The sequence below is a fragment of the Pelophylax lessonae genome (assembly GCF_965119305.1).
Source record: "Pelophylax lessonae genome assembly, chromosome: 10".
NCBI lineage: Eukaryota > Metazoa > Chordata > Amphibia > Anura > Ranidae > Pelophylax > Pelophylax lessonae.
Window position 1 is genome coordinate 221,261,266 of NC_138777.1, and position 22,795 is coordinate 221,284,060.

A 22,795-nucleotide genomic window follows, 5' to 3' on the forward strand; every position below is an offset into this window, starting at 1 on the left:
CTTTCGGTGTTATTCTTGGAATACAGTGGTGGCCTGTCAGTTCCATAATAATCCCCTGCACATTATCTTGCCAGGAGAGAGTGAATGGACTAATTAATATACATGTTAATATGAAGTTTGAAATATGTTCCCCAGGCTTCCTCACTCCTAATGAACATTCTGATCCATCTCTGTCATACCACGGGCATAGCCACAAATCTTCTCCCTGCCTGTTCATTCTTCCTTCCCTGCTGGTTCTACGTTTTCTTTCTGCCCTCCCTGTCTCCCTCTTCTGCTATCTCTGCCCCTCATTATAATCCCCCATGATCCCCCTTCCCTCCCCATCACCCCCATCTTTCTACCCCCTCAACACACACAATGTGCCTCCCATCTGCCCTCCTTGACCCTCTTCTTTTTTTTGCCCCCCTCAACTTATTTCTCTTTCACCCTTTTGTTCTCTCTGTCAACCCCTTTCCCCCTCACCCCTCTATTTTGCTTCTCCCCCACTTCTTTTTTTTTTACCCCCTTTCCTGTCCCCCATATTTACCATTCTCCACCCCCATCCCTTTATCTCTTTTTTTACGCTCTCTCCTTTCCTATCCTCTCCCCTCCCTCCTCTTCCTCTCTATTTTCTGCCCCCCCCCTCCTTTCTCCTCCATCCCTCTCTTCTCCACTAGGTTTCTATTTTTCTCTTACACCCCTTCCTCTCTCTCCATTCTATTTCCATCTCCCTTTCTGTGTCTACTCCTAGTCTCCCTATTTTCTTCTCTATGTCCCTTTCCCTCCCTTTCCTTCTTCCCTCTTTACTCTTTAATTCTCCTCCCTCCTTCCCTCTCTTCTCCTCCATGTGTCTTTCTCTCCATCTCCACCATTCTTCTCTTCTCCTTTATGTCTTTCCTTCTCTTTCCTTCTTCCTTCTTTCTTGTTCTTCCTTCTTTACTCTTTCATTATCACCCCTCCGTCCCTCTCTTCTCATCTACGTCTCTCTTCCTCTCTCTACTTTTTCCTTCTTTACTCATTCATTCTCGCTGCTCCATCCTTCTCTTCTCCTCTACGTCTTTCTCCCTCTCTCTACTTCTTCCCTCTTTTTCTTTCACTCTCCCTCTCCGTTTACTTTATCCCTCTCTTCTCCTCTATTTTCCCTTCCCTATAATAACTCTTTTCTTCCCCCTTTTCTCTTTTGCTTTTCCCCATCCTCCTCCTTCATTCTTCTAATTTCCCTTATTTCTCTACCCCTCCCTTCCTTCTTCCCTCTTTCCCTTTTATTCAATGATTCCCCCCCCCCCCCCCATTTTCTCATTCATTGTTTCTCCTCTATCTTTCTCCCTCCCTTCTCATCTACCCTCTTCCCTCTTTTCTCCTTCCCCATTCTCCCTCCTCCTCTCTCTCTTCCTTCCTTCTTTTCTATTTTGTTCTCCCCCATCCACCTTTTCCATCCCTCTCATCTCCTCCATCCCTCTTATCTCCTCCATCCACACCATGTATCTCTCCTTCCTCCCACCCCTCTCTTTTCCTATATGTCTCTCCTTCTATTATTTATTTTTTATTCTCTCCCCTTCATCTCCTCTAGCCCTCTCATCTCCTCCGCCTCCTCCATCCCTCTCATCTCCTCCATCCCTCTCATCTCCTTCATCTCCTCTGTGTCTCTCTTCATCCTTCTCCTTTTTCCCCTCTTTTCTCTTTAATCCCCCCCCCCCCCATCCCTCTTCTTTCCTCTATGTCTCTCCTCTTCTTCCATTATTTTTTTCATTCTCTCCCCATCATCTCCTCCATCCTTCTCATCTCCTCCATCCTTCTCATCTCCTCTATCCTTCTCATCTCCTCCATCTCCTCTATCCTTCTCATCGCCTCCATCTCGTCCATGTCTCTCTCCTTCCTTTTCTATTTTTCTCTTTCTTTCCCCCCTTCCATACCTCTCTTTTCCTCTATGTCTTTCCTCCTCTCCTTCCCTTATTTATTTTTCATTCTCTCCACTCAATCTCCTCCATCCCTCTCATCTTCTCCACCTTCTCCATCCCTCTCATCTCCTCCATCCCTCTCATCTTCTCTACCTTCTCCATCCCTCTCATTTCGTCTGTGTCTCTTTCCCTCCTCCTTTTTTCCTCTTTCTCTTTCATTCTCCACCCTCCATCCCTCTCTTTTCCTCTCCTTCCCTTATTTCCCTTTTGTTCTCTCCCCTCCATCTCCTCCAATCTCCTCCACCTTCTCCATCCCTCTCATCTCCTCCATCTCCTCTGTGTCTCTCTCCCTTCTTCTCCTTTTTCCCTGTTTCTCATTCATTCTCCACCCTCCATCCCTCTCTTTTCCTCTGTCTCTCCTCCTCTCCTTCCCTTATTTCTCTTTTGATCTCTCCCCTCCATCTCCTCCACCCCTCTCTTCTCCTCCACATCTCTCTCTCTCTCTCTCCTCTCTCTTTTCACTCCTCCTCACTCCTTCCTCTTCTCTCTCCATGTCCTTCAATGGTTTTCTATGGCAGTCATTCACATTTCTTTCCTCCCTTGTAGATTGTAAGCTCTTGCCATTATTTTTATTTTTTCTCATTCATGCATTTCCACAACCTGTAGACACATTCCACTTTTCCTCCAGCACTTTAGAATCTTCCAGCTCTCCGGTGTTCTATTGACGCTCTCATTTCTCCACGTCTTTCTCACCCACACAATCGCAATCTTTATTAGGAGAGCCTAGCGCGAGTCTGAGCCAATGTCTGCCCCTCTCCTCAACCAGACGCTGTGCTCAGGGTGGATGGAATCAGAAGACAATATCAGGGAAAGGTGAAGCAGTTTTCCCTCTCGGAGTACAAACTCATATACAATTTTTTGAGCTGTGTGGGAGGACGGCTTGGAGACGGTGCGGCTGTGTGCTGATATTTATTCCCGCTACTTGTATGTGTAAACACCTCTCTGGCAGACGTGCACCCTGGGATGCGGAGCTCGATTCGCTCTTTCAATATGGTGATTACTGTTATGACAAGTTGGCCCATTTACGTGTTTGAGGCTTTCTCGAGGCACGCCATGGGCTTAACATATATGTCTTGTTCCCTGTCCCACTCTGGCACTGGGCAGCCTCAAGGCCATCTTACCGAATGGGCACGCTGGGCAGTTGCCCGGGTGCCCCACCTGCCCGGGGGGCCCCACCTGCCCAGCGACCCAGCCCAAGCCAAGCATTAGTCTCGAATCCTGTGTGCATCCCGCCAGCGAACTTAGCAGGTGGCAAGTGCCAGTCTGCCCTGCACTGCTGTCAGGCCACTTTGGCCATGGAAGGGGAGCCCACAACTGCAGGAATGCCTGTCCGCCTCCACGGGAACAGGCACACACAGGACAGTCGGGTCTGACTCCTGTCTGTGGTTATGCTCACCGGACCCAGCCCCCGAACTTAGAAGCTGTCATTAGCCTGGCACTGCTGTACCAATAAATATTGCCTTATCGATAATTTGCATTTTTTATTCTCGTGGGTGATTGTGTAGGCGGGGCCCCAGAGCACTGCATTGCCCAGGGGCCTATAATGCTCCTAAGATTGCACTGGGCAGCCTTGTTATAGCACACTGGGGCCAGTGACTACAAAGTGCTATAAGTCTAAGCCACTGGTTAAAGCTAAACTCTAGTCGGATGCAGATGATACAATTTAGCACAGCTCTACAGTCATTATTACATCATTCAGAGCAAGCCGTATATGGCTAAGTTCACATGGGCAGAGGGCTGTGGTAAAATACTGGTGTGTGCATCACTGTAATGATGCCCACATCTGTTGTAAACCCCCTTAACTGCCGAATGGGGCAGTTCAGACTAGCATCTTCGTGTCATGCTTGTTTGAATTCACCTTGTTGCTTTGGGTAAGCAATATACCTGCCAAATGTGTCCATCAAAGTCAATGGGACCATGCCACAACCATGTGCCAATCATGGCTATGGTGGTTGCGGCACGGTATTACAATGTAAAATCTCCCCTTTCGATCGAAAGACAGGCATTCCTGGAGGTGGCAGTATTGCCCCCTTGAATGCCCTCACACCAGTTCTAAATGGCGATCTGAAGGAGGATCAATTGGGACAATGCCACAACCACATGCCAACAAGGGCTATAGTCAAGGCCATCTTACCGAATGGGCACGCTGGGTAGTTGCCCGAGGGCCCCACTTGCCCATCGACCCAGTCAAGCATTAGTCCCGATTCCCATGTGCATCCCGCCACCAAACTTAGCAGGTGGCAAGCGTCTGTTGGCCCTGCGCTGCTGTCAGGCCACTTGGGCTATGGAGGGGGAGCCCACAAATCCTGAAGGAACGCTTGTCCGCCTCCACAGGAACACAGAGGACAGGCGAGTCTGACTCCCGTCCGTGTGTGTGTTTGCCGGACCCAGCCACCAAACTTTGAAGCTGTCATTAGCCTGGCACTGCTGTACCAATAAATATTGCCTTATCGATAATTTGCATTTTTATTCTCGTGGGTGATTGTGTAGGCAGGGCCCCAGTGCACTGCATTGCCCGGGGCCCTTTAATGCTCTTAGGATGGCACTGGCCATGGTGGTTGCAGGACGATATTACAATGTAAAATCTCCCCTCTGGTTAAAAAGACAGGCATTCCTGGAGGTGGCAGTATTGCCTCCTTAAATGCCCCCTCACCAGTTCTAAACAGGAATGTGAAATACGATCCAATGGGACCATGCCCCAACCACAGCTATGGTGGTCATGGCACAGGATTTTAAAATTTTGTAAATTTCCCCTCTCCGAATTGAAAAGCAGGCATATAAGAAGGTGGCAATATTGCCCCCTAAATCCCGGCCCCTCACACCAGTTCTAAACCGCAATCTGATAAGAAATCCAGTGGGACCATGCCACAACCACATGCCAACCAAGGCTATGATGGTTGCAGCCAGGGCCAGATTAACGTAGGGGCTATTGGAGCTGCAGCTCCAGGCCCCTACCTTTTATATTGTTACCGCTCTTCTGTCACTTGTAAACACAGAAGTCTGGCTTCTATGCTCGCTTCCCCAGGCAGCACCCTCAGAACCTCCCCACACAGCGCGAAGGCCGGACAAGGAGGGACAGTTGCCGATGCATGGATGTGTTTATGGGCTTCAGAGACAGCATCCCATGTTGAATTAGGCATGCATGGCTGCACCCTTCCTCCTCTGGGTGCATGCCAAGGCACGGCCCTTAAGGCCCTTCAAAATCCTCAGCACCAACCCCATGATGCTCTTAATCCGGCCCTGGTTGCAGCATGGTAGTTAAATGTAAAATTCTTCTCCAGATCAGATCAAAACACAGGCATTCAAGGAGGCAGCAGTATTGCCCTCTGAATGCCCTCATGCCAGTTCTTCAACACGATCTGAAAAGCAATCCGGTGGGACTATGCAACAACCACATGCCAGTCATGGTTTTAGTGGTTGCAGCATGGAATTTCAACATAAGATCCCCTTCCTGATTGAAAAACAGGCATTCAAGGAGGTGGCAGTATTGCCCCCTGAAAGCCCTCATGCCAGTTCTAAACCGCAATCTAAAAGGCAATCCAATGGGACCACGCCACAACCATGTACCAACCATGGCTATGGTGGTTGCAGCATGGTATTTCATTGTAAAAATCCTCCTCCCGATCGAAACACAGGCTTTCAAGGAGGCAGCAGTATTGCCACCTGAATGCCCTCACACCAGTTGTAAACTTCATTCTGAAAAGCTATCAATGCTTTTCACAGCTTGAAAACCATGTTAAACAAGCCTAAGTGCTTCAGTTTGACTTGGTATCAGACCCTTGCAGTTCCTCTACAAAGAAGCTCAGACTGGAAGAAGCATATGCAGCACAAGGAGCCAGTGAGTCGTGCTACAGTGCTCATATGCTAGGAGACATGCTGATAGGAGGAGAGAGGAGAGTGAAAGAGAGTTGCGCTCATCAATCTGTGTTTCTCCTTTTACTGTTCAGTCAAAATCTGGAAGAGGGACATGGCCTGTAAGTGTTAGTGTGCTGTAGCAGAGAAACCTCAGATATTTTTTCCCTGCCAGTCAAGGCTGTACTGTGTGGCAGAGCTGTGTAGAGCTCATCAATGGATGGGAAGAAATATAAATCCTTTGTCAGATAAAACAGCTCCCGTATATGCATTTCATCTGTGTATTTAGCTGTTTGTCTAGAGTTCAGCTTTAAGTTTGGCTTCCTGAGAAGTTTTATTACCTTGCAACTGGCATATTGGACATCCATGTCCTAGTATGGTCCTACAACTGTTACAAGAACAATTAGCTTGGCTTGCTTTATTCAGCAGAAGCTGAAAACTAGTAATTCTCTAGATCATGGTTTCTTACCCAGGGTTTCATGGAACCCTGGGGTTACTCCGGAGGTTGCTAGGGGTTCCTTAACCACTTTACCACCGGAGGATTTTGCTGTCTTACGTCCAGGCCACTTTTTGCGATTCGGCACAGTGCGAATTTAACTTACAATTGCGCGGTCATGCAACGCCGTACCCAAACGAAATTTACGTCCTTTTTTTCCCACAAACAGAGCTTTCTTTTGGTGGTATTTGATCACCTGTGCAATTTTTACTTTTTGCGCTATAAACAAAAAAAGAGCAACAATTTTGAAAAAATAACAATATTTTTCACATTTTTTTATATGAAATTCCCCCCCAAAAATTGTAAAAATCAAAATTTTTTTAAATTTTTGGCCAATTTGTTTTCTGCTACCTATGTTTGTTAAAAAAAATCACAATAAGCGTATTTTGATTGGTTTGCGCAAAAGTTATCGCGTTTACTAACTAAGGGAAAGATTTCTGTCATTTTTGGTGTTTTTTTTTTTTTAACGAGTAATGGCGGCGATCTGCGATTTTTTTTTGCGGGACTGCAACATTGCGGCAGACAGATCGGACCCTTGACTGACATTTTTGACACTTTTGGGGGTACCAGTGACATTTCTACAGTAATCAGTGCTATAAATATGCACTGTTACTGTAAAAATGACACTGGCAGGGAAGGGGTTAATTTTATCGGAGAGGGAGGGGTTAATGTATGCCTGGTGCTTACTAACGTGTGTGGGGGGAGGTGACTGAGTGACACAGGGACAGATCGCAGGTTCAGCTATGCTGAACCCTGCAATCTGTCACTGTCTGTCACTTAGGAGATCCGCCCGCTTTGTTTACACAAGTGGGCGGATCTCCAGACTTGATTCCCCGACGATCGGGGAAGAGCGGGGGTGATCACCGCCGCTCCTCCCCTGGCCCGACTCCCGCTGTGACTGAATACAGCGGGAGCGAGCCTCCGGCGGCGCGCGTGCGCCGCCCACAAGGGGAGGAGTCCAGCGACGTAGGTCTACGATGCTGGACGGGAACGGGCCACTTTGCCGCAGTAGAGCTCCAGTGAGCGGTCGGCAAGTGGTTAAATAATAAGCAATTTCTGCCTCTCAGATAAGTTCCCAGTGACACCATTGATCTTTTTAGCTATCTGTAAGGGGGGAATTCTTCCCAATGACCACCAATGTAAGGAGCATTCTTCCCACTGACCATCACACTGATGTATCATAAAGTCATTTTTAGCAAATTTCCCTGGAACCAGAAAGTTTTTTCAGGGGTTCCTCTGTGTTCAAAAGGTTGAAAAAGGCTGCTCTAGATATAGCAAGGATGCAGAATGGGCAAACACTACCCATGGGAAACCAGATGAAAAGTCCCCATCCCAGAATGGACTTGACGTTTTGAGGATTACATGTTCTAATAAACTCCAGCTCTTGAGGAACCACACGTTCCAGTGTACTGAATAGCTGCTTGAGATGAGCTTACTACGATTTGTAGCTCCTCTTGCAGTTATGGCACACACATGACAAAAACGGACAAACTGTATCCTCATTCCTCAGCTGACACACATTGGGCAACCTCAGATCTACATATCGCACCATGGTCTTGAAATAAAAGTCCCGTCACAGTTTTATAGTTGATTAAAGAAGTACAAAACCCAACATAGCGCTACTGCAGTTGAAGAGCTTGATAGAACTTTCTGTTCTACATCTGAAAGAAGGATAATGATTAGTTAATGTCATAATTAGGTATAGACCAACTGCTTATATGCAGCCAAGTATCTATCTAGTGGTAGTTGGTCAAATTCAACTGGACTTAATGTTGAAGACATTTCCTCTCTTGTCCAAGCCACTCCTGGACTTGTTCAGTAATGCTGAAGACGTTTCTTATCTTGTCCAAACCACTTCTTGACTTGTTCAATCAGTAATGCTGAAGACGTTTCGTATCTTGTCCAAGCCACTTCTGGAGTTGTTCAGCAATGCTGAAGACATTTCCTCCCCCTGTCCAAGCCACTTCTGGACTTGTTTAAGAATGCTGAAGACGTTTCTTATCTTGTCCAAGCCACGTCTGGACTTGTTCAGTAATGCTGACGACATTTCTTATCTTGTCCAAGCCACTTCTTGACTTGTTCAAGAATGCTGAAGATGTTTCGTATCTTGCCCAAGCCACTTCTGGACTTGTTCAGTAATGCTGAAGACGTTTTCTCTCTTGTCCAAGCCACTTCTGGACTTGTTCAGTAATGCTGAAGACATTTCCTCACTTGTCCAAGCCACTTCTGGACTTGTTCAGTAATGCTGATGACATTTCTTATCTTGTCCAAGCCACTTCTTGACTTGTTCAAGAATGCTGAAGATGTTTCGTATCTTGTCCAAGCCACTTCTGGACTTGTTCAGTAATGCTGAAGACGTTTCCTCTCTTGTCCAAGCCACTTCTGGACTTGTTTAGTAATGCTGAAGACGTTTCTTATCTTGTCCAAGCCACTTCTGGACTTGTTCAAGAATGCTAAAGACATTTCGTATCTTGTCCAAGCCACTTCTGGACTTGTTCAAGAATGCTAAAGACGTTTCGTATCTTGTCCAAGCCACTTCTGGACTTGTTCATGAATGCTAAAGACGTTTCATCTCTTGTCCAAGCCACTTCTTGACTTGTTCAAGAAAGCTGAAGACGTTTCGTATCTTGTCCAAGCCACTTCTTGACTTGTTCAAGAATGCTGAAGACGTTTCCTCTCTTGTCCAAGCCTCTTCTGGACTTGTTCAGTAATGCTGAAGACATTTCCTCACTTGTCCAAGCCACTTCTGGGCTTATTCAGTAATGTTGAAGATGTTTCGTATCTTGTCCAAACCATTTTTTAGTTCTAAGAAGTGGCTTGGAGAAGCAATGACAAATCTTCAACATTACAGAACAAGTCCAGCTGAATGTGACCACATATTACCAGATGTACCATGACCTGGATAAGGGCTCTTTCACACACTGAGTCCGTTGGACGGACTCCGCTTTCTCAGCGGGGGATCGATCCGCCGATCCCCCGCTGAGCAGGAGGATGACAGCTGTGTCTCCGCGCTATGTGTGGAGACACAGCTGTCAGTTCCCCATGCATCTCTATGGGGGAAATCGGATGGGAACAGACCGCCGGTCCGTTCTCATCTGATCCCATCCGATCCCATCCGCTGGATAGATGGAAAATAGGGTTTCCATACGTCCAGATTTAACGGATCGGATGTTAGCGGACATGTCTCCGCTGACATCCGATGCCCCATAGGGATGCATGGGGGGACCGTTCAGATCCGCCAAAAAAACAGACAGGCGGATCAGAACGGTCCGCCTGTGTGAAAGGGGCCTAAATGAGAACCTCCACAGACATCTAGGAAACTCATTGTCTAATCCCCTTGTTGGGGTTTGTAGATCTTAGTTAGCTGCAGGCCCACAAATTACCTACTTTTTGCTGCCAGGTCTGTATGTCGTATGGACCTGACAGTGAAGGATTTTACTCACGCTCCCGGCTGCCGCCTGTCAGATGAAAGCAATTCAGTGGCGCCGGATTACTTTCTTACCCCCGTTAACGGCCCTGAACCCCCCCCCTCCCCTCTATGTATTCCGAGCTCCGCTTGCCCTTCTGCCGGCCTTGTAACGGCATAGCGGGTGCCACCCGGTAGAGGGGAGAGTAGCTGAGCTCTCCTCCCCTTCTTGTCGCTGACCTGGAAGTGACGTGTAAAAACGTAATTTCCGGGATCCCCTGTCAGTTTCCCCACCCAGGAAAGAAAGTATTGCAATGTAGTCTGCCTTATATTACATTCAGTGGAGCCCAGAGGAGACATTCAAGGTCTTTTAGACCCTGCATGTCACATTAAATAGAACCTCTCACCACAAAGTTTTTTTAAATTGAAAATATTAAAGTTATACCCAAGCATATAAAATCCCCCCTCCACCCCCACATATACGCACATACTAATGTAAACGCATGCCCGGGGGGCGCCTACACATGAAAACGTTTGTTGCAATATACATGTTACACATAGCCACGCATGCCGGAGTAGGAGCAATAGTTCCAGCACCATACCTCCTATGTAATGCTAAACTGGTGACTTATAGGGGATAAAATAGAAAAAAATAGGAGCATGCAAATTTTAACTTTGACATGTTGGGTGTCTGTTTACTCTGTCCGACCTTGTCTTTTATCTATTACCAAATATTAGGTCATTTATTACATTTGTGTGCCCTAAAATTAACTCTAGTGTATTTTTTTTACTAACGTTTTGCATTTCCTAGACCTTTGCGGTAATATCTCATTCTCATTACATGAAAATGTAGAACTACCACTATTTTATTTTCTAGGGTGTCTGCTTTTAGGAAATATATAATATTTTGTGGGTTTATGCAATCTTCAGGCTTAAAATTATTATTTTTTTAAACATGTGTGCAAAAAAAAACGCAAACAGCGAACAGGGCTAAAGATCAACTCAGCACTAAAACCATAATAATCTTCCTTTTCTGTCTTGTTTACAGATCATCACCAATAGGGATGGGACAAAAATCAGCGTAAGTGCTTCTCAAAATCCTTTTTCTTTACCTAAACCCATTTCAGAATGTGTGTAATGCTATGCAGTGCAGCTCGCCATGATAAATAGCAAATAGCCATTATGATGGTTTTCAATGTGTGTGTGTGATCATCTCCTACGGTGCAGTTGACAGCTCTGCTGCTATAAAAGGCTTTTATGCCATGACTGGAGTGGGGACAGCCAATGGCTGCTTGGGAAGTGGTCGGGTGCTCAAGGGGTTAAAGGACCCTTTGACCTCTTGGCCTGCCAAAGGCAATCTCAGCACAATGGTTGACAATAAAAGAAAGTGAAAGCCTATATTTAATGCTATGGCGAAGGGGGGGCTCATGCAGGTTGGGCTTTATTGGCAGCCTTGAGCATTTGAAGATAATGTGTGTGGCTCTAAAAATAGTTATTCCTATACATGTTTTGATTTTCGGCAGGACTTTTGCTTGCCCGTGATTGGATGGTTAAAGCTGAATTCTAGGTATGACTTTTCTTGTGTAGTTACATAGGTCAAGCTTGGCCCAGCCAAGTCACTGTAGCAGCGGCAGCTACTACAGTGATTCTCAGCTTCTACAGGGATCTACCAGGTATGGAATATGTATCCTTACATTGGTCCAAGTGTAGATATTCAACAATATTCATACCTGGAATCCATCTTTAAAGTGATCACAATGTTGCTATATGTACTGGGATGCAGGGATGGTGGGAGCCCCTCATAATGGGCACAGAAGGTGTGTAAACTCAGGAGCTCAGCACAGGGATGGAGGGAGCTCCTCATAATGGGCACAGCAGGTGTATTGACCTGGGGGACAGTGGGAGACCAGTGCAGGGATGGTGGGAGCCCCTCATAATAAGCAAATAAAGTGTGCAGACCTGGGCACTCAGCAAGAGGATGGTTAGGCCAACTCATAATGGCCTTAATAGGTGAACAGATCTGGGAACTAAGTGCAGGGTTGGTGGGAGCCCCTCATAGTGGACTTAGAATGTGTACAAACCCAGGAACCAAATGTAGAAATGGTGGGAGCCCCTCATAATGGCCATAGCCAGTTTACAGACCACAAAGCTTAGCATAGGGATGGTGGGAACTCCTCATAATGGGCACAGCAGGTGCACAGACCCAGGAACTCAGCACAGGGATGGTAGGAGCCCCTCATAATGGGCACAGCAGGTGTGCAGACCCAGAAACTCATCACAGGGATGGTGGGAACCCCTCACAATGGACTTAATATGTCAACAGATCTAGGAACTCAGTGCAGGGATGGTGGGAACCCCTCATAATGGGCACAGCAGGTGCACAGACCCAGGAACTCAGCACAGGGATGGTGGGAACCCCTCACAATGGACTTAATATGTCAACAGATCTAGGAACTCAGTGCAGGGATGGTGGGAACCCCCCATGATGGGCATAGCCACTTTACAGACCACAAAGCTTAGCATAGGGATGGCGGGAAGCCCTCATAATGGGCACAGCAGGTGCACAGACCCAGGAACTCAGCTCAGGGATGGTGGGAACCCCTCATAATGGGCACAGCAGGTTTACAGACCCAGGAACTCAGCACAGGGATGGTGGGGGCCCTTATAATGGAAGAAATAGTTGTACAGATATATGGACTAATGGTAGGAACCCCTCATAATGGGCACAGCAGGTGCACAGACCCAGGAACTCAGCACAGGGATGGAGGGAACCCCTCATAATGGGTACAGCAGGTGTACAGACCCAAGAACTCAGCACATGGATGGTGGAAACCCCCACATGATGGGCACAGCAGGTGTGCAGACCCTGGAACACAATATACATGAATATAGTCTCTGAGAGATAAAAGGAACGGCCTTTACCTCAGCAGTGCGATAACCATTTTGGGTGGACTGACCCTTTAATCGGGCTGGCATTGTCTGGTGAGGAAATGCGGTTAGTGGCGATTTATAGCGAGGCTGTGCGCAGGTTGGAGGCAGCTCCTGTGTGTGTTGCAATATTGCAGTGAACGTTCTTGCTGCAATGGACAGAGAGGTAATAAAACACCGGGACTCACCATAAATCCTTCAGTCCATCTTCCTCATGTGTGAAATGAAGGATCTCTGCGCTCTGATGATTTTTTTTTGGCTGGTGATTGTTGAGCAATAAAACAAGAAAAGGAGAAAAAGGCCGTTTTTATCCTGAAGGCGGAACAGTGCAGGTGGAATGCGAGAAGCGTGTCTGGCAGGCCATTAAGCTGCATTGCAACTTGTACTTCCTTTTCTGACTTTTAGCTCCATGGTAAAGAGGCTGATTCTCAGTCACAGTCATATAAATTTTGGTGTCTGTGTAGCTCTTTGTGTTCACAAATGTCTGACACAGATCAGCCCCTGCTGCAGCCTCTCACTTTGTAGCTTGCTACAAAGCTACAATGTAGTGTATAGTTTGATCACTAGGGGAGAGGAGACTGAGGAAATGCTGCCTCCTGCCTGCAGCAGACTGATGACATCATCTCAGACTAGGCAAAGTCACCGGATGGGAGTGCAAGGACAGTTCTTAAAGATAAAATGCGGGAATGTTTCTAAAAAATGATACTGTTGCTGTATATTGGGACAGGAATTGACCTATGCAGCCTTATAGCATCACTAAGACGCCCACTTTAAAAGAAACCTGTCATGTATTACATTGTTATTGGTGTCTTGGTTCTGAAAATGCTGATTGCCTAAACGTCTCTGACTTCAACACTTTCTGAGTCACTCCTCCTGATCTATGGCACCGATCAATGACTCTTTCTTTTTTTTTTTAAAGAGCACCTGCTATATACTGTATATATAGATATTTTGGATAGTATAGATTGAGGTGTTTTAGGAGCATAGGTGTGTGCAGCCTATGGCATTAGCGTGTGCACCCCAAAGCTCAAACACATGTGTGTGTGCATGTGTATATATACTGACAGTGTCCGTAGGCAGAGATTGGTGTCAGTAGGGCAGTGGATGGTGACTGTAGTTCAAATTATTTTTTCGTTTTATTTATTTTTATTATTTTTTTTTCCATGTTTTTAGGGTCTAAACAGGGGGAATCTGCGCCACATAGGATGATTAGGGTGTGCTCATGCCCAGGTACACTGGCACACCCTGTGCGCACGCCTATGTTTAGGAGGATGATGATAGACCCTGTACAATGAATCCCAAACACATACTGAGCTCTGTGCCATATCATCAATATTACAGCATTGTGTATACACCTAATATAAAAATAAAAATGTTACTTCATGGAGGAATTTGGACAGACAGACAGTCAAAGAGATAGATAGATAGATAGATAGATAGATAGATAGATAGATAGATAGATAGATAGATAGATAGATAGATAGATAGATAGATAGATAGATAGATAGATAGTACAGACAGACAGTCGAAGAGACAGACGGACGGATAGATGGATATATGAATAGACAGACAGACAGATGGATAGACAGACAGATGGACCGACATACAGATGGACGGACGGACGGACAGACAGACAGACAGTCGAAGAGATAGATAGTTAGTCAAAGAGACAGACAGACAGATAGATCTTTCCTGCTCCTCTCTCGCTGTCTATGGGTTGACACATGAAAGGAGGACAATGGTCTGTAGTCAGTGAAGGACATCTATGAAGACTGGTGTATAGGAGAACATGTAATAAAGGTCTGAGGGATTGTCCTCCAGCTCTTGGCTCCTCTATGTAGGCAGTTTGGTAGACTTGGTTTGGGAAGACTCCACCATTGTACATCATTACCATACAAATCCTGTCTATTAAAAGAGGCAGTAATATGGGCAGTAATATGGGCAGTATTATGGGCAGTAATATGGGCAGTATTATGGGCAGTATTATGGGCAGTAATATAGGCAGTATTATGGGCAGTATTATGGGCAGTAATATAGGCAGTATTATGGGCAGTAATATGGGCAGTATTATGGGCAGTAATATAGGCAGTATTACGGGCAGTAATATGGGCAGTATTATGGGCAGTAATATAGGCAGTATTATGGGCAGTATTATGGGCAGTAATATAGGCAGTATTATGGGCAGTAATATGGGCAGTAATATGGGCAGTATTATGGGCAAGTATTATGGGCAGTAATATAGGAAGTATTATGGGCAGTATTATGGGCAGTAATATAGGCAGTATTATGGGCAGTATTATGAGCAGTATTATGGGCAGTAATATGGGAAATAATATGGACAGCAATATGGGCAGTAATATGGACAGTAATATGGGCAGCAATATGGGCAGCAGTATGGACAGCAATATAGGCAGTAATATGGGCAGTATTATGGGCAGTATTATGGGCAGTAATATGGGCAGTAATATGGGCAGTAATATGGGCAGTATTATGGGCAGTATTATGGGCAGTAATATGTGCAGTAACATGGGCAGTAATATTGGCAGTATTATTGGCCGTAATATGGGCAGTATTATGGGCAGTAATATGGGCAGTATGGCAGCCCCCATGTAAATAGATCACTACAAGCTGTCCATACACACACATTATCACACATTGATGAGATCCTTCAGGCTATTCTCACTCACATCTAAGAAATCCATTCTACCAATGACAGTCCCCCTTCGGGATCCAGCTTTCCTCTGATGACTCTTTAATAAAATATTGAAGAGAAATGGAGGTTGCTCGGATCAGAACTGACCTTTGTTATGTCTTCCAGCTGGGAACATTAAGCTACAATGTTTCTTTCAGCAATTATTTAATTACCACGTCCTCCCCCCAGCTAACCCATCCAGTCATATGATCACCACAGCTGTCTCCTGGGGGGGTTATACATTATTAATGACGATTTGCATTTATTTATTAGTTTGGAAGGTGAAGGCCTGGTGTTCCCTTTATCCTGAATGTCATATATAAAACCGGATTATATAGTATATAAGAGAACCTGGATTGGGGGACGCTTTACACGAACTGGTGTGGTGGGTAAATTGGTGAAGGGGTCCAAGGGATGACTTTATTCCGGTTCTGCTATGTGCCACTTTCATAATACACAGCGCCCCCTGGAGGATCCTGGGTGTAACACAGTCGGAGGTTGTGTTTTTTTTATGCTTTCAAATTTTAGAATTGTCACCAGAATATTTCCAGACCAGTTATGTACCAGTATGTCGCTGGACTTCAGGTGGTTATAGCAAGATGATCTCTGCAGCTGCAGGCATCGTCCTAGTACTGTTTTTTTTTAGAGCCAGCGGTCGGCTTTCTTGTAAAAGCAATTCTAGCTGCTAACTAGCCCCTGGATTGCTTTTAGAAGCAGCAGTAGGGGACGTCCCCCCTCCCGCTGCCTTCTGCGGCTTTAATGGGAACTGTTATCCCACTGGGAGAGTCCTGATCAACCATCCGACGCTTAATCCGGCTGATCCGAGAACTGACCTCGGCTTTGATCGGCTCTCGGCTATGGTAACCCGGGAAGCAGTGACCTGACATCATTACTGAGTTACCCGGATGTCAATGGTGCCATTTTCAAAAGACAAAAGCATTTTACCACACCGGAGTGATAAAATGTTTTTAAGGGCGATTTTTTTTTTTTAAGAGAGATTTTTGTTTTTATAAGAGAGATTTTGGGTATCTCCAAAAAGAGTACCTGTCACATGCCTGTTGCGGTCACAAAGGAATTTACATTCATCCTGAGAGCAATTTAAATGTGATTTTAAAAAAATTTGAAGTGACAACGTAAAAAATAAAATAATTTTTTTTTTTTTTTTTAAATAAGTAAAGTGCCTCTGTTAACTCCCCCGTGTTCAAGCGCAAAGGCAAACGCACACATCAGTCCCGCACGCATGCAAACAGCGATCGTCCCACACATGTGAGGTATCACCACGAGCATCAGATCATGGGCAGTAATTCTAGCACCAGATCACCTGTGTAAATTTAAAGTGGTAACCTGTATAGGCTTTTAAAACATCACCTACTATTAGTAAAATTGACTTTGTTTGTCCCCGCAATTTTAAAACATGACATGTTTAGTATCTATTTACTCGGCCTAACATCATCTTTTATGTTTTACAAAAAAATTGCGTTATGTATTGTGTTTTTTTGCAAAAAAAATCCAAAAAAGTGTATTTTTTCCAAAATAATTGCGTTTGAAAAACTGCTGCGCAAATACCGTGTGATATGACAAATTGAAAAATCCAACAATTCTCTAGGGCCACTGCCCTAGAAAAAAAAAAATATATATATATATATATATATATATATATACACACAGTATATATATATATATATATATATATATATATATATATATATATATATATATATATATATATACACACACAGTATATATATATATATATATATATATATATATATGCACACACAGTGTATATATATATATGCACACAGTATATATATATATATATATATATATATATATATATATACATATATACATATATATATATGTTTAGACCCGGTTCACACTCATGCGAGTGCCGGGTTCGCATGTAATGTCGGAGCGCACTGCTCCGACATTACATGCGATCAGCTGTGCGGTGCGAGTTTAGCCATACAGTTTGTATGGCTAAATTCGCATCGCACCCGGTGCAAACACGCACAGGAGGCATTTTTGCAGCCGCATCAGGATCGGATCGCACAGCGGTTCACACTTGTGCGATCCCATCCTGTGCGAACTGCACGATCGCACTGCGATATGCGATCAAACTGGGGGTGTCGTTAAGATTACATTGACACCCCCAGCGTATCGCATATGGCAGTGTGAACTGCCGGGGGTGCGTGTGCGATGCGGGAAAAGGCTGCGAATTCGCAGCCTTCCCGCATCGCAATAGTGTGACCCGAGCCTTAGGGTTTCTATGTAATGTTGTAGCAAAAAATACTGATTGTTACATGTGAACAAAAAGTGCCAGAAAAGGCCTGCCCTGGAAGTGACACCTGTTCCAGTGACAACAATCTAAAGCTGGCCCACTCACTAGTAGAATTGCAATCAATCAAATTTTTTTGTTTTCTTTAGTGGGTCTTGCAGACCAAGTCCTTAGCTCCAGAAGTAATTAGAATTAAGCCCCTCAGCTCTGTTATAGCTGGAACCTCGCTGACCATCAGCAGATATTAGCAGGACTGCCTCAAAGGGGCAGCAGCCCCTGAGGCTGGAAACGTCTTCAGCAGGACTAGACCTTGGCTGCTCCAGACCCCAGAATATTGATGTTTTCCTCCAGCCACCTACTGGACACACCTCCCTAAGGATTGGCTGAAGCACAATAAATATTCTGGCTGCCTATTTGACGTTTCCAGCCCTCAATGTTCTGGAATCCTTTAGAATGCAGTGGGAAACAGACAAACCTACAGCCTGTGAAATCTAGAACAGCCCAAGGAAAATAATAGGTGCTCCAATGATTACAGAGGAGCCAAAAAACGAAATCTACAATTTAGAATATGAGAGGATGGCAATATAGAAAACATTACCAAAGTGCGCTAAACAAATAATGAACCAAGTGTTCAAAAGTACATGGATGGTGTCCGGGTTTATACCAAAATCATATGCATTCAGTCCAGACAAAAGTGCAAAAACTGTGAAAAAGTCTTTCTTTTCAAATTGGAGTGAAGGTGAGGGAGTGTTGGGAGGTGGGTGGGGCCTCGTCCCAAAAAATGATCCAAAGTGATTCTCAGTGGCCTGATATACACATGTGGACACCCAGTGTTAGGAGTGGACTCTTACCACAATGTGGAGAGATGTGAGCATGTACTATGTTGTGTCCAGAAGTCCCCAACTGATCAAGCTGGCAGGGATGGCTCTCGGAATGGGCCGGAACAATCAGCTGCTTCCAAAGTGGGGAGGGACCTGTAGGCTTCCAAGCAGGGGGAGATGCCAAGACAGAGCAAACCCAGAGAAAAGAAGAGGACTATAGTGCATTACCTTCGACTTTATTAATAAAACGAATGAGGGTACACTTACACAATCCGGACGAACAGACAGCAAATACAGGGCGGTCGCGGGTGTCTGCAGTACAAACCGGGACCTATGACAGCAAGGCTGGCTCCCCCCGATGCGTTTCCACTAACAAGTCGGCTTCTGGGATTGGAGCTGCAATTGGAGCCAGCTCCAATCCCAGAAGCCGACTTGTTAGTGGAAACGCGTCGGGGGGAGCCAGCCGTGCTGTCATAGGTCCCGGTTTGTACTGCAGACACCCGCGACCGCCCTGTATTTGCTGTCTGTTCGTCCGGATTGTGTAAGTGTACCCTCATTCGTTTTATTAATAAAGTCGAAGGTAATGCACTATAGTCCTCTTCTTTTCTCTGGGTTTGCTCTGTCTTGGCATCTCCCCCTGCTTGGAAGCCTACAGGTCCCTCCCCACTTTGGAAGCAGCTGATTGTTCCGGCCCATTCCGAGAGCCATCCCTGCCAGCTTGATCAGTTGGGGACTTCTGGACACAACATAGTACATGCTCACATCTCTCCACATTGTGGTAAGAGTCCACTCCTAACACTGGGTGTCCACATGTGTATATCAGGCCACTGAGAATCACTTTGGATCATTTTTTGGGACGAGGCCCCACCCACCTCCCAACACTCCCTCACCTTCACTCCAATTTGAAAAGAAAGACTTTTTCACAGTTTTTGCACTTTTGTCTGGACTGAATGCATATGATTTTGGTATTAACTCGGATACCATCCATGTACTTTTGAACACTTGGTTCATTATTTGTTTAGCGCACTTTGGTAATGTTTTCTATATTGCCATCCTCTCACGTTTAATTTAATTTTCAGTGCTGCTTTCACTTCACTTTTCATCACTTTAGGACTGCGCACCTATTTTCTTTCACAATACAATTTAGAATAGGTGGCTTGTTACCCTGGGTTTAGCTCAGACTTTATTAATTCTGAATAGATTATTGTCTTAAAAAAGGGGGGGGGGGAGACTGGCTTATGTTCCTATATTGGAGGGTGCGTAGGTATTAATGATGATCAGCCAGTTATATTGCTTATCTCTGTATAAAATATATGTGGGATTTAGAAGGCAAGGCGCGTGTTTTTGTTTTGGTGTTTAGTTAATTGATATTGGACTTTCTCTTTGTTTTTGTATAAGAGTAATTTAAGAAGGTATTTGAATAATTCATTTCTAGAAGGCTTATTTTTATATTGACATTTAATTGTAACTGAGAGATTGGATTGTACGGTTGTTGGTATTGTAAAAGGAAATGTCTAAAAACAAATAAAAATGATTGCAAAAATAAATAAATAATAAATGTACATATCATCCCATACTAGGAGGGTGCTACATCCACCATAACTCTGATAACATTGATAACTTAAACTGATTGTAGTATCACATATGTAAAAAAAAGAACATTTTAAAAAATAGACAATTAAACAATTGTTGATAGAGCCATTTTTTTTATTGTATTTTCGTTAAAAATTGGTTTTTCCTTTTTTTTTTTTTCTTTATTATAGCCAAATATAGAAAGCTATTATTTTACGTCACATGATATTAGCACAACTGATATTTTCAATAACAAAATCACAATAAAATCTCCAAATTTTCTGTAAAATTTGAAAGATTAGACTGTATATTTAAAAAAGGGCCAAGGTATATTCCTGGGAACTATAGGCTCGTTAGCCTAACATCAATAGTGTGTAAAATATTGGAGGGGATGTAGTGATCGACCGATATCCTTTTTTTCATTGCCGATACCGATATTTTGGTAATCGCGTATCAGGATCGACCGATATTGGCCAATATTTTCGTACATTTAAAAAAAAAATTAAAATTTTTTTTACTTGACAGGTACTCTTGTGGAGGGATCTGGGGGGTCTAAAAGACCCCAAACCCCTCGTCTGCACTTAAAAGCATTCAAAACGCCAGATTTGGCTGTTTTGAATGCTGTCATTTTTTTTAATCTGGTGCCGAGTACCCGGAAGTGATGTCATGACATCATTTCCGGGTTTTTGCATGGAGACCCAATCAGAGCTGAATGCAGCTTTGATCGCGGCCGTGCAGGCTGGTTGCCCGGGTCTCCCGGTGGGACGGGAGACCCAGGCGAGCGGGGGGGGACGTCCCCTTTCGCTCCTTGTAATGACAGCCGAGCGGCTTCTCAGCCTCATCGGTTGTCATTACAAGACAGCCGACCGTCGGCTATGGACGCCAGTACCGGGGTGATGCCTCTAGCTGCAGGCATCACTCCGGTACAAGCACTTTCCCGAAATATCGGCAATATTGGTAACCTCAGGGGCCGATTCCGATATATCGGGGAAAGTGCAGATTGGCCCTCGATATATCGGCTTTGCTGATAATTGGTCGATCCCTAATGATAAGGGACTATATACAAGACTTTAGTAATGAAAACGGTTTCATTAGTAGTAATCAGTATGGATTCATGAAACTGCTCTTGCAAGGCCAATCTATTAACCTTCTATGAAGAAGTGAGGTGCAATCTAGATAAAGGAAAGCCTGTGGATGTGGTGTATCTGGATTTCGCAAAGGCATTTGATACAGTTCCCCACAAACGTGTACTGTACAAACTAAGGTACATAGGTATTATTATTATTATTATATTATTATACAGGATTCACATTGTGCCAACAGTTTGCCCAGCGCTTTACAATGTGAGGAAAGACAATACACTTACGATACAATTCAATACAGGAGGAACTAGAGGGCCCTGCTCGCTAGAGCTTACAATCTAGAAGGGAGGGACCGGTGAGTATTTGGATTAAAAGCTGGCTTGTGGGTGGTGATAAATGGGGAGTACTCGGAATGGTCTGGTGTGGAAAGTGGGGGACCCCCAAGGATCTGTCCTGGGACCAATCCTATTTTATTTATTTATAAACGACCTAGAGGATGGGATAAACAGCTCAATCTCCGTATTTGCGGATGATAATAAATTAATAATAATAATAAATAATAAAAGCATATATATATATATATATATATATATATATATATATATATATATATATATATATATATATATATATATTCTTAATAATAATATAAATGTATTAATAATAATAATAATTTTATATAATAAATTATATAAATACATTTTTTCTCTTAAGTTTATTACTATGACAAGGAGGCTGACAAGCCCTCTATATGATAGTATCTTTCTTGTGACAAATCCTCTTTATGGAGAAATTAGGGGTTCTGGAAGGAGTTATGCAAATATCAAACTGCCTTGATAGGTGGGTGTCAGTCAGGAGAAGCAGGCGTTCCTAGAAACTCTATGTGCATGAAAACTGTCCTAGGTAATGCCCACATGTCATGTTGAGCATCCACGATTGAAAGGGACAGGTCAGGGACAGTGAGGCGAGGCTGGGGAGGAAAGACCTAGATCAGGAACTACACATCCCATGAGACATTGTAAAACTCCGACATCCACATACATGACTAGGTATGATGGGAATTGTAGTTCCTGAACAACTGGAGGGCCATAGTTTGAAGACTCCTGACCCAGTGTTGTATTTTAGTTTTGTGCTGCCCTAGGCAAGACTAAAATTGCCCCCCCCCTCCCCCTCCTATGTAAATGTGCCCCACTCCTTCCTTTTTAATGGATGTGGCTCCCTCCAAGATCGAAGGACTACAAGTCCCAGCATGAACCCCTGGGATCTCATGAGAGGGGGGAGGGGTGAGAGGGGGTGGGAGAGAGAGAGAGGGGGTGGGTGAGGGAGAGAGGGGGGATGAGAGAGAGAGGGTGGATGAGAGAAAGAGGAGGATGAGAAAGAGAGAGGGGGGTTGAGAGAGGGGGGGGTTAGAGAGAGAGGCTGGATGAGAGAAAGAGTGGATTAGAGACAGAGAGAGGGGGTGAGAGAGAGGGGGATGTGAGGGAGAGAGGACGGAGAGAGAGGGGGGTGAGAGAGAGAGCGAGAGGGGGTGAGAGAAAGAGAGGGGGGATGAGAGAGGGGGGTGAGAGAGGGGATTAGAGACAGAGAGAGGGGGGTGAGAGAGAGAGAGGGGGGGTGAGAGAGAGAGAGGGGATGAGAGAGATGAGAGAGAGGGGGATGTGAGGTAGAGAGAGCGAGAGGGGGTGAGAGAGAGAGGGGGAATGAGAGAGAGAGTGGGTAAAGAGGGTG

The 22,795-nt window shown here is 44.7% G+C and overlaps 1 protein-coding gene across 2 annotated transcripts in view; it reads left to right on the plus strand.

Moving 5' to 3' along the window:
- VSTM2B (V-set and transmembrane domain containing 2B) overlaps window positions 1-22,795 on the plus strand; it is a 112,257-nt gene that overhangs the window by 7,137 nt on the left and 82,325 nt on the right. For both annotated transcript variants that reach the window (XM_082269827.1, XM_082269828.1), the window contains exon 4: window positions 10,740-10,772. In XM_082269827.1, the coding sequence (XP_082125953.1) occupies window positions 10,740-10,772 (33 nt within the window). The remainder of the gene's footprint in view (window positions 1-10,739; window positions 10,773-22,795) is intronic.